Below are 10,252 nucleotides of genomic sequence, written 5' to 3'. Positions count from 1 at the left end.
ATGGAAATAAGGAATGAAGGATTTCTCAAAAAAAAAAGTCCCCTGGTCTGGCTGGGTGCATATGATGCACCTTTCCTTCCACCTGCTGCTTCTTTTCAGGGGTTTCAATCCCCGACGCCTCCTCAGACTCTACAAGGTTGTTTTGTTGCCCCAGCAACGGTGCTCTGCATCTGCTTCAAGCTGAGCAACAGAATCTGGCCTAAAATCATCGTAAGCACCAGTTTCTCTGTGAAAACATCCAATACAAAGTTTCGGATCTCTCTGTTCAGGTAAGCCTCGTAGTAGTCGTGGTACCCTTTCCTCGGGTTCTGAACCATGGTGTGAGCCTCCTTCGTAATGCCCAGCAGAGCAACATCAGAGCAAGCCTGAAGATGGCTTTGCGAAATGCAGCTCAAGGCGAGCTTCCGTAATCTGTGTTCTCAGGTCAGGGGGTTCTTCTGGGTCTACAGCAACAGGACCAACCCTCAGCCTCTCGACGATGAGCTCGGTCTCCTTTGCGACACATGTGGCGGCCATCATGGCGACAGAGGAACGTGCACCGCCGCCATTGGAGAGCACAAGCTGCAGGGCGCACCTGTGGATATTGTCGCTCAGGCTGATCTCGTCGTGTGCGATGATGGCCCGCCAGGTTCATTGCATCTAAAAAAGATATAGAATCATAGTGAACACTCGCACATTCTCATCAACAAGATAATCATGTAGGCCTCCACTCCTTTAGTGATCAATTCATTAGCAAAAAGGCGGAACAATATCGTGGATGAGTGTAGTAAAATTACAGTATCACATTTTCATGGCGCCCCATCAATTGCACGCAGGCCTTGATTGGTCGCTCATGATGAATGTACGATCTCCATTTTTTACACTCATATCTTTTTACTAGCAGCTAGCTTCTGCTTGACCTGTTCAAAAACCGCGACTGCGTTGGAGAGATACCCTCGACTTGACTTGACTTGGAGGGGACAGCATCGGACTCAAGAATACTGAGTGATCGAAGAGATGACTTCGACCACTTGACTTGGGGTTTTCTAAGCTAACTAGCTAGATCTGTTCAAATGGCAGTACAGAAGAGAGAGTGTGATTAGACTAGATTAATGCCAGTGTCATCTGGTCAGACAAGCCGTTGACACAAGGCCAAATCGCAATTATATACGAGCACTACTTAACTAGGAGTAACCTGGCCGGCATTAATCATCCTCTCTCTTGTGTATTCAGAACGGAAGCTGGGGAGGCAGGGCAGGATCGCTGACCATGAAGCTGAAGCCGCTCGCACGCGCCGTGGCAATCCTCCTCCTGCTGATCGTATGCTCCCTGCTGCCATGCTCTGCCGCCCCCGACAATGGTACGTGGCCACGTTCAGAGGTGTTTTTCAAGTTTTTATAGTGGACTAGTTTAGCTTACCTTTGATGATTTGCTATCGGTGGCATCGACGCATGCATCATGCAGATGCTGAGCAATATGGATATGGGGTAGCGACCGGCAACCGTGATGGATGGAAACCACCAGCGCCATGGGGTTGGAAGCGCCGACGCCGATCCCCATGAGCTGCCCAGAGTGCGGCCATGACGACGCTGCTGCTCCGCACCAAGAACCTGCATGTCAGCAGGAACTGAAGGCCGCGCCGCGCGTCCCTATGGATGAGATTATGCATGAAATGAAACAATCGATTCGGTCGATGAGCTGATCCAGTGACGGCTCTTTTTATTGATGTACAATAAATGTTGATGTTTGCGCACTCGTGCTACTCACTTCATTCCGGTTTAATTAAGAGGCTCACTTTTTTTCGTAAATGAGAAATTCAGATATATAGGAGTACTAATGATGATTGTCTCACATTTCCTAATTTTTTTACATTAATCATGGGCTAGAGTATGCATGCATCCATTGAATTTTAAATCATAGGCATTTTCCTTTTTGAAAAGTTGGTTAAAACCTCCGCCCTACCGCGAGCAATGCACACGATGCTCTTCCCTTCAATCTATGCTATAAGGTCGCTGCGAAGGATGGCTTGAAGTATGCAAATAGGAGGTCGCGGCTTACGGACGAAATGATTGAATCTGATAATGCACTGTAACTGGAAAACCAAATTACACCTCTATTCTAACGGGAACCGGGAAAAGAATGGTTCCCAATACAGAGCCCGAAGAAGATAGACGAAAGGAAGTAGTGAAAGAAGAAATAAAGTACGTGGATCAAAGTGAAAAATCACATAGCTACTAAGTCAAAACGTCCAATGAGAATGGAGATCAAGAGGGACATGAAATCCATTAGCAGCTCTATCAGTTATTTCATTATTAGCATTCCTTAACCAATAGTGGGAAACCAAATTACACCTGACATTCACACAAGTATTTCTTCAAACTGAAGGGTAAAGTGAGTCGGAAACCAACCTCCAATCAGGGACACCTAACGATATATAGCCCATGCGGAAACCAAAGCCCAACCCTTTACCGAAAAAGGGTTTCCCCCCGCTTTGTATTCCAAAGCACCAACACCGAGCACAGAGCAAACGCTGGGGCGAGCAACACAACAAGCCAAAAAAAAAGAAGAAGAAACAATGCCAACACCTGCAGCTCGACAAAGCGCGGATGACCCAGTACCGCTGCGCCCTCCGAAATCTACCCACCACGATCCTAGGCTCCGATCCTCCGCGTACCAAGCAGCACCCCCAGGAAGGAATGCAACGCCGACGACGCTGCTGCCCGGACGTGTCCTAGGGTTTCCCGCGGCACGCGGAGGATAGAGGGGAATGAAGACCACCGACACCCTCCAGGGAGGAATGGTGGCACCCGCAGGCGTCACCGCATCGTAGCCGAAAGACCCGGCAAGGATTTCTCCCAACTCCAAACCCCACCACCCAACCGGATCGGAGCCAACCAGCCAGCTCGCCGCCCACCAGCATGCGCCACCGCAGAGACAACCCTTTTGATAGCCTGCAGAGGAAAACCGTAACATGTTATATATTGTGCCAAATCATCAATGTGTCTCATGTTCAAAAAACAAATCACCAATGCGTTCTTGCAATAGCCTAACATGTTAGCATGGCTTCACTTGTGTCTTTCTAATTCAAAACCAGTCAACAAGAATATAAGACACCTCCTCGAGAAAATTCCACAAGTCAAATCATTCATTCCAAATCCTCACAAAAAAAAATCATGCAGTCCAAAACAGTAGCAATATATTAGCACTGGACCAGGCAAGATTCAAGGAGGAGCAACATAGTTGAGTTTCACGCACAGAGTGACGCCTACTCAAACTACATACGTAAGCCCAAGTGGTAATTAAGCTAGCAATGATGTACTATAATCTTAGCCATGGTTAAGCATAACCCTTCTAATGTTGCTACTCGACGATGTAAGCAGTTGAGATACTGCATATGACTAGTATATGTTGCGTGTCCAAGGATCACTGTCACAATTCCTCAGGTCTTCTTCTGCTCATCTGGATTCTCTTAATGCTCCTGTAGCACCAACAACTTGGTAATGAGGATGCCCAATGAATACAACGTTCGAAGCAAGCAGAAAAACTACAGTCACCGAGTTTGTGTTGGAGTTGCGTCGAATATATGTACAAGGTAGGTTACAATTAGACTTGTAATTGTATTATGTTTATATAAGATATGGAGTCGTGTCCTAGTATCTTAGGCCTCTCATATATAGCGGGGCTAGATACACGATAGCATCGGAACGCAGGGGAAGCCGGCGGCATGTGCCAGCGTCCAGGGCGACCGAGTGCGGTATTGTAGCGGTGTCACGGGGAGAAGCGCCCATAGTCAAGCCCCGGGGATGTAGTCAGATCGGTGAACCTCGTTAACAAATCTCGGTGTCGTGCTCGTGTGATTGCTTGGTCCTCGGATGATCGACGGTATGTCTCGGATTTATTCTAACAGTTTGTATCTTAAATAATGCTTCCTCCGTCCCAAAATAAGTGTCTCGATCTTAATACAACTTTGTACTAAAGTGGGACACTTATTTTGGGATGGTGGGAGTAACAAAGATAAAAGTCCTCGATAGGGACTTCTAGGAACACAGTGGTAGTGCCAACTCGGCCAGGGGTGCACAGGATGGCCGGCGACGGCCAAATGTGGTGGTGGTGCATGCACACGGAGATGAGCTACTCATAGAACTGAGTGAAGGGAGAACAGAGTGCAGACTGCAGAGCAGGAGACCCTCCAGCCACTGCCGCCCCGCTCGTCTTCCACGTGTAAACTGAATGGTAAACTGAATGTACAAGTGTTTCTATTGAATCATATGTGGTCTTTAGGCCCATATAGACACCGGTACCCCGCTCATCCTCCACGTGTAAACTGAATGATAAACTAAACGTAAAAGTGTTTCTGCAAACTGAACTGAATGTACAAGTGTTTCTTCAAACTGAACTGAATGTACAAGTGTTTCTGCAAACTGAACTGAATGTACAAGTGTTTCTTCAAACTGAACGGCATGGTGAGTCAGAAACCATGTCTTTAACCTGCAATCAGGGACAGCTAGCAATATATCCACTGTTAAATATCCAGGAAACCAACACCCTTTTTTTTAACAGCGTGTACAGGAAAAATAGTAACGTGTCATCATGCAAAATCATCAATATGTTGTTGCAGTAGCCTGACTAAATAGGAGGTGCTACATAGCATTCTGACATACTAATATAAACAAAAAAAATATTTTTTACTGCCGACAAGAACACCAGTATAGGGAATAGATCTGCATTGGCTCACATACAGAGCTAAAAGGAAACAATACTGGGCTTTTGAGGTCAGAAATTTCAGTAGTGCTGTTGGCCCCTCTTTTGTATGAGATGCTTTTCCGTTTGGACTCTCTAGTTTTGTTTTGTTTTTCATTCTCGATGGACCATTCCATGGCTGCAACTGAATTACTTGCTTGCAGTATGCATCAAAGGATGCACATACATATATATGGAGACAAATGATTCTTAATATCACAAACGGATCTTCATGCACACATTAATTCACATCTTCACCCTGGAACCTTATTTGTTGCCTTGTGAACATGAACCTAAGGAAGCAAACACATCAAGGTATACGGAAACCTACCACTGTACAATCAAGCGCACATATTTGGTTAACGAAACTGTTAATTGGAATTTGAGTACAGGAAACTTGAATTTAAAACTGGGTTAATTGTTGAGATGACGGTAAAATGAAAGTTCTACATACCGCCCACATGACATCATCAAATAACAAGATGAAGCTAGATGACCAACTGTGTAGAAATAAGTTCACTCGAGAAAGCAAGGGGAAAATGGATGTGGCATCACCAACAAAGATCAAAACACTAATAAAGGAGAAGTACTTCACCATTTCAAACTGGAAAAGGTATAGCACACTACAAACGTTGCATCTCCAACTAGAAACCCCTGCCTGCACTCACTACACCTAATTAAAGTCAACCCATCTCACATGGCTAATTTTCATCCAATCTTCATTGCATTCCTTTGATTCCTCATTTAGCTGAAGCTTCCGTGTCAGCTCTTCGGAAATATCGCACAGCTTCAGGTACTCGAGGGTACTAAGATGCTCGATGCCATGAGGAAGATGTTTCAATTCTGGACAGTCAGTGAGAATTAGTTGAACAATATTTTGCATCGCACGTTGTTTAATTGTAACTCTGCTGAGATTTGGAGCATCCCATATCCGTAAATATTTGAGTTTTGGAAGTGATGTTGCAGGAAAGTTCAGCTCCTTTCCATCATAAGCCTTATTAAGGACAAGTGTAACTAAGCCATGCAAACCCAAGAGGCACGCAAAAGAGTTTTCATCTAATTTGGACCAACCCAAATGTAAACCAGTGAGGTTAATGAGTTTTGAACTGGATGAGACGAACTGAGGTAGAACTCTTTGGTCCAGCTGCGCATATATTACAACTTCCGAAACTGTTGGTGGTAAGCATAGTGATTCCAGCTGCAGAACTTCCCTTTGATCAAGTGAATGGATTGTTACATGAACAAGATGAACCATTTTCGCGATGGCCCCACACAAATCTGCCCAATGACCACTCCTAACTTTAGTGATAGAAAAACTTCTCATCTTGGTCAAATATCCTAGCTGAAACAGAACCTCACTGCTAGCTTCGATAAGTTGCAGGGCCAGCAAGTCGGTCAAATTGCCGATACCCTTAGGCACCTGGATCCCTTCAAAAGTAAGAACTCTCTCGTCAGCTCCAGCTGGAATAGTAACCACATACAGGTATTTCAATTTCCGAAGTGTGGCTACTTGCACTGGAAGCGCCGATAGCATAGAATTGTAAGCATCAAGGACTTCCAGGTTCTGTAACCTTCCTATTTCTTTTGGGAGATACTCAATATGAGTATCTCGAAGACCTAGAAAGCGGAGATTAAACAAGTTGAAGACAATCTTGGGTAGTCTCTTGATTTGAACTCCCTGCAGATCCAATGTTGACAGTAAGTTGAAAGGTTTGAGGAAAGCCTCTAGAGAATCAATTCTCAGATGACTCTCAAAAACATGCAGAGAGCGGAGACTTGTTGCACACAGCAACGGGGCCAATTGTTCCACGTTTGTACTCTGAATTGACAGACGATGCGTCTTCTTGGTCGAAAAAGGCGTTAAGCCATTGTAAACATGACAAAAGGATTCCTCTTCTGATTTAGTGAGAGCTAAAACACGGAGAATGTCATGCATTCGGCACCTATAAACTTGGCCAGCCCGGTTCCGCTCGACCACCTGCAGTAGGCTTCTGTTTACAAGTTTGTTCAGGTAACCCTCTGCCACTTCATCCAATGTTTTGTTCCCTGCTTCTTTAATGAATCCAAATGCTATCCAATGCCTCATTACCTGTCTTCTTTGGAACAGATAATCCTCTGGAAACATTGTGCAGTACAGAAAACAGTTCTTCAGATCAGTTGGAAGGTCCTCCAAGCTGACTTTCAGAACAGCATTAACATCGAGGATCACATTATTACTGAGCTGCAACTCTAACTCCTTGTATAAACTTTTCCATTCAGAGTATGTTGGATGCCTGCATGACAACAAGCGGCCTACACAAGCAATAGCAATGGGCAAGCCACCACACTTATCCAGAAACATTTGAGCTAAAATTTCTAGTTCATCTGGGCATGTTTTTTTCTCATTGTTCCAAAAGGCTTCATTGCAAAATAACTGCCATGCATGATGTCTTTCTAATGGTTCCAATTTGATTGTACAGTTTTTTGTTGCCAGCAATGCCACCTCCTGGATTCTAGTGGTGATGACAAATCGACTAGTGCTTTCTGTAGGAAATGCATTCCTTACCTTAAACCAAACATCCAAATGCCAAACATCATCCAGAACTATGAGATATTCTGAACCTTGCAGATGATTATGGATTACCTCAACCAGGTTCCTGTTTGCGTCCGCGAGGCCAATTGCGACACCGAGTTCAGTTGCTATCTGTCTCAACAAGTCTTCAACTTGGTAGCTACTTGATACTGTTATCCACGCATATTTAGCAAAGTCCATCTTCACGGCCTTGTACACATGATGAACCAAAGTGGTCTTACCCACACCTCCCATTCCCCAAATAGTTGCAATTTTGCTCCCCTGCTCCTCCAAATCACCCACCAGCCAGTGCATCAGCTTGTCCTTATTCTCCTCAATACCCACAAGATCCTCTTCCCTAGGAGGATTCAGAGAATGGTCAGCAGATCTTGACTGAACATTGTTGCAGCCCCCTCTATCAATCCCTCTCATGTCGTAGCGGACCTTTCTCCTATCTGCACCCTGAAGCCTGCCCTTAATATCTTGGAGCTTGAGTGTCAGACGGCGCCATGCCTTGATGTGCTTGACCCTCTTCTTCATCTTGGTCGCGAATCCCCCATGGGTGTCTTCCAGCTTGTAGGTGAACTCGTCGACCACATCCTCGATCTCGAAGGCGAAGCCCCTAACCTTGTTGACGAAGATGCCGGTGGTCTCATCGGTGTCCTTGAACCGCTCCGCCCCCTGGAGATAGGCCTGCATGCTCTCCAGCTCCTCCTTGGCCTCACGGATCTCGCCGAAGAGACCCTTGAGTGCAGATGCTTCCTTGCATAGCAGCGATGCACCAAAGGTTGCTGCCTCTTTTGCCAAGGCAAAACCAAGCTTGGCAATCAGCAACGCTACAACACCCTCTGCCATGGTGGATCTGGGATCACGTCCGAGAACTCGAGCAGAGTTTCAAATGGATCTGGTGTATGCACGTGTATTCTTGGTTGCCCTGTTTCTCTGAGTGTTTAGGTGGTCATGTGGTGAAAAATCCTCAGAGGTCTCTTAAGTCTAAACCAAGTTATAATCAATGTGCTCAACCAAGTTGACATTCTATATGCTACTCATGAAAAAGAATCAAGAGCTGCAAGGGTACACTAATTTTCTGAACTAAATGAGTTTAACAGTACGTGCGTCCCACCAACTGACGACTTTCTGGCCAAATGCACCTCCCCCAACCACCACCACCAGCGTCCCTATCCTCTCTTTTTTATTTGTTTCGGAATGATCTGACTTTATTCATTAACTAAAAGAATATGCTATATCGAAGAAACCAGAACACACACAAAAATGAAAATAGCTGACAAAACTGAAAATTTCATCAAACTACATTGAAATCCTTGCCTATAGCTTCATCTTTTGCATCTCAATTTTTATCCAAGGCTTGAGTAAAGAAACTGCACATGACCAATCTTCTGCAAGCCAGACTACAACCTAATAGGTTTTGAAAAGCCGCGTGAGCCATCCACCCCAATTAATCCTGGTGAGAACCAACGTTTGAGATGGCTGGATGAGCTGCCCCGATGGTCATGATCCGTCAGCTCAACTAGCCCTTGTTAAGTAGGACCTTTTGTAAGCACAAAGTATTATTGTCAGATCCACGCGTCAAAAGATAGCTCTGATCAAGGCTGAGGAATACATATCTCCTTCCCGATGATAACATACTATTTTATCACCCTGTGAATCTCAAGATGCATACAACCACCAAAATGCAAATTAATTAGCATGACAGTGTCCGTCCTCCCCTCAAGTATATACGTACTTTTGGCCAACATATATGTCCATGTGAAGAATTTAGAATGGATTGCCGTGGATGTGATTGAGACCGAGATCAGCACGGCTTGGCCGAATTTGTAGCTTTAGTTAACTATAGTGTCAAACCGCGTAAATAATTTTTGTATCTAACCGAAATCTTTTCTTAAGGGACGACGATAAACACAAGCCTGTGCCATGGATTAACATGCTGCAACAATTAGTTAGTGGTAATTGTAGTGTAATACTTTCCTTGAGATCTGCTAAGCTAGGTCTACTTTACTACTCCATCTTGGGGGCAGGCACTAACTAAGATTACATCTACCAAGAACCATCTGTCGGTAGGAACTAATCTGCAGTTTCAGACCCCAAACCCTACTCTCTGCTTTGGTATCCTCACAATTAAGACCAAGGAATTCTAGACCTCAAAATTAAGACAAGGATGGTAATCCCGCGTAAGATGGGGCAATAATAAAGGTAAATAATTTGGCAATTACCGGTGGAAGGAGTCTGGCGACTGACCGACGGTGCGCCGCCAAGCGCGCGCCTTTGCCGTCCGGTGGTGGAAAGGAGAGGGGAGGGGAGGGGAGGGGAGGGGCTGGGGGGCACGGAGACTATGTATGCTGGAGAGAGATGGGGAGGGGAGGCTCGGTCGCCGGAGCCGGAGTGGCCGAGCTCGCCGCCGGCGAGCCCATTCGGATTTGGGGGAGGAAAGGACATAACGCTTTCTTTCAACCGCCCAGGGCCCATAAGCCCACATGTCTTGCTAATCTTTCACCTTGTTGCATCGACATTTTTGTGGTCCACACTTCTTCCCTCTCAACAGAAATCCCACAGTTGCTCAAAAAAGAAAAAGAAAAACAGAAATCCAAACAGGATCTAAAAAAACAGAAACCAGATTTTCTAAATAAAAAATTTAACTCCATATTGATCTTGTGGAGAAGAACATGGGTGTAGCCATGCAGCTACAACTTTTTTTTTGCGGGAAAACTTTCAAATTCCAATCGATTCATTTTCAATCATGACAGTACAACAAACACCAGAAATAAAAATTACATACAAATCCGTTGACCATCTAGGGAAGACTACAAGCACCGAAGCGAGCCAAAGGCGCGTCGCCGTCATCACCCCTCTCCGGAATCGGGCACAAATTGTTGTAGTAGACAGTTGGGAAGTCGTCGTGCTAAGACCCCATAGGACCAACATCCCAGAACAGCAACCATCACCGATGAAAAATAACGTAGATCG

General features: G+C 45.2%; 2 protein-coding genes across 2 annotated transcripts; both read right to left on the bottom strand.

Annotated features, from left to right (window-relative positions):
* Positions 1-2,315: 2,315 nt before the first annotated feature.
* On the bottom strand, positions 2,316-9,783 carry LOC125542289 (uncharacterized). Its single transcript, XM_048705255.2, has 2 exons — positions 9,502-9,783; positions 2,316-2,930 (listed from the first exon to the last, which is right to left on the bottom strand). The coding sequence occupies exons 1-2, from the start codon at positions 9,752-9,754 to the stop codon at positions 2,404-2,406; spliced, it is 780 nt and encodes a 259-aa protein (XP_048561212.2). The 5' UTR covers positions 9,755-9,783; the 3' UTR covers positions 2,316-2,403.
* Positions 4,478-9,481, bottom strand: LOC125542288 (disease resistance protein RPM1). The gene has a single exon (XM_048705254.2). The coding sequence runs from the start codon at positions 8,123-8,125 to the stop codon at positions 5,393-5,395; it is 2,733 nt and encodes a 910-aa protein (XP_048561211.2). The 5' UTR covers positions 8,126-9,481; the 3' UTR covers positions 4,478-5,392.
* Positions 9,784-10,252: the final 469 nt, after the last annotated feature.

Source organism: Triticum urartu, chromosome 3A, assembly GCF_056163025.1.
Source record: "Triticum urartu cultivar PI428250 chromosome 3A, HENAU_Tu73, whole genome shotgun sequence".
In the NCBI taxonomy this organism is placed as follows: Eukaryota; Viridiplantae; Streptophyta; class Magnoliopsida; order Poales; family Poaceae; genus Triticum; species Triticum urartu.
The sequence above is the reverse complement of the archived record's forward strand: the minus strand, read 5'-3'. Positions and strand labels throughout refer to the sequence as shown.

Excerpts from the sequence above, each read along its gene's own strand:
- LOC125542288 (XM_048705254.2), bottom strand. The coding sequence starts at position 8,125 with ATGGCAGAGGGTGTTGTAGCGTTGCTGATTGCCAAGCTTGGTTTTGCC.
- LOC125542289 (XM_048705255.2), bottom strand. The coding sequence starts at position 9,754 with ATGGGCCCTGGGCGGTTGAAAGAAAGCGTTATGTCCTTTCCTCCCCCA. Across the intron at positions 2,931-9,501 it reads TCGCCAGACTCCTTCCACCG|GCTATCAAAAGGGTTGTCTC; the intron begins GTAATTGCCAAA and ends TTTCCTCTGCAG.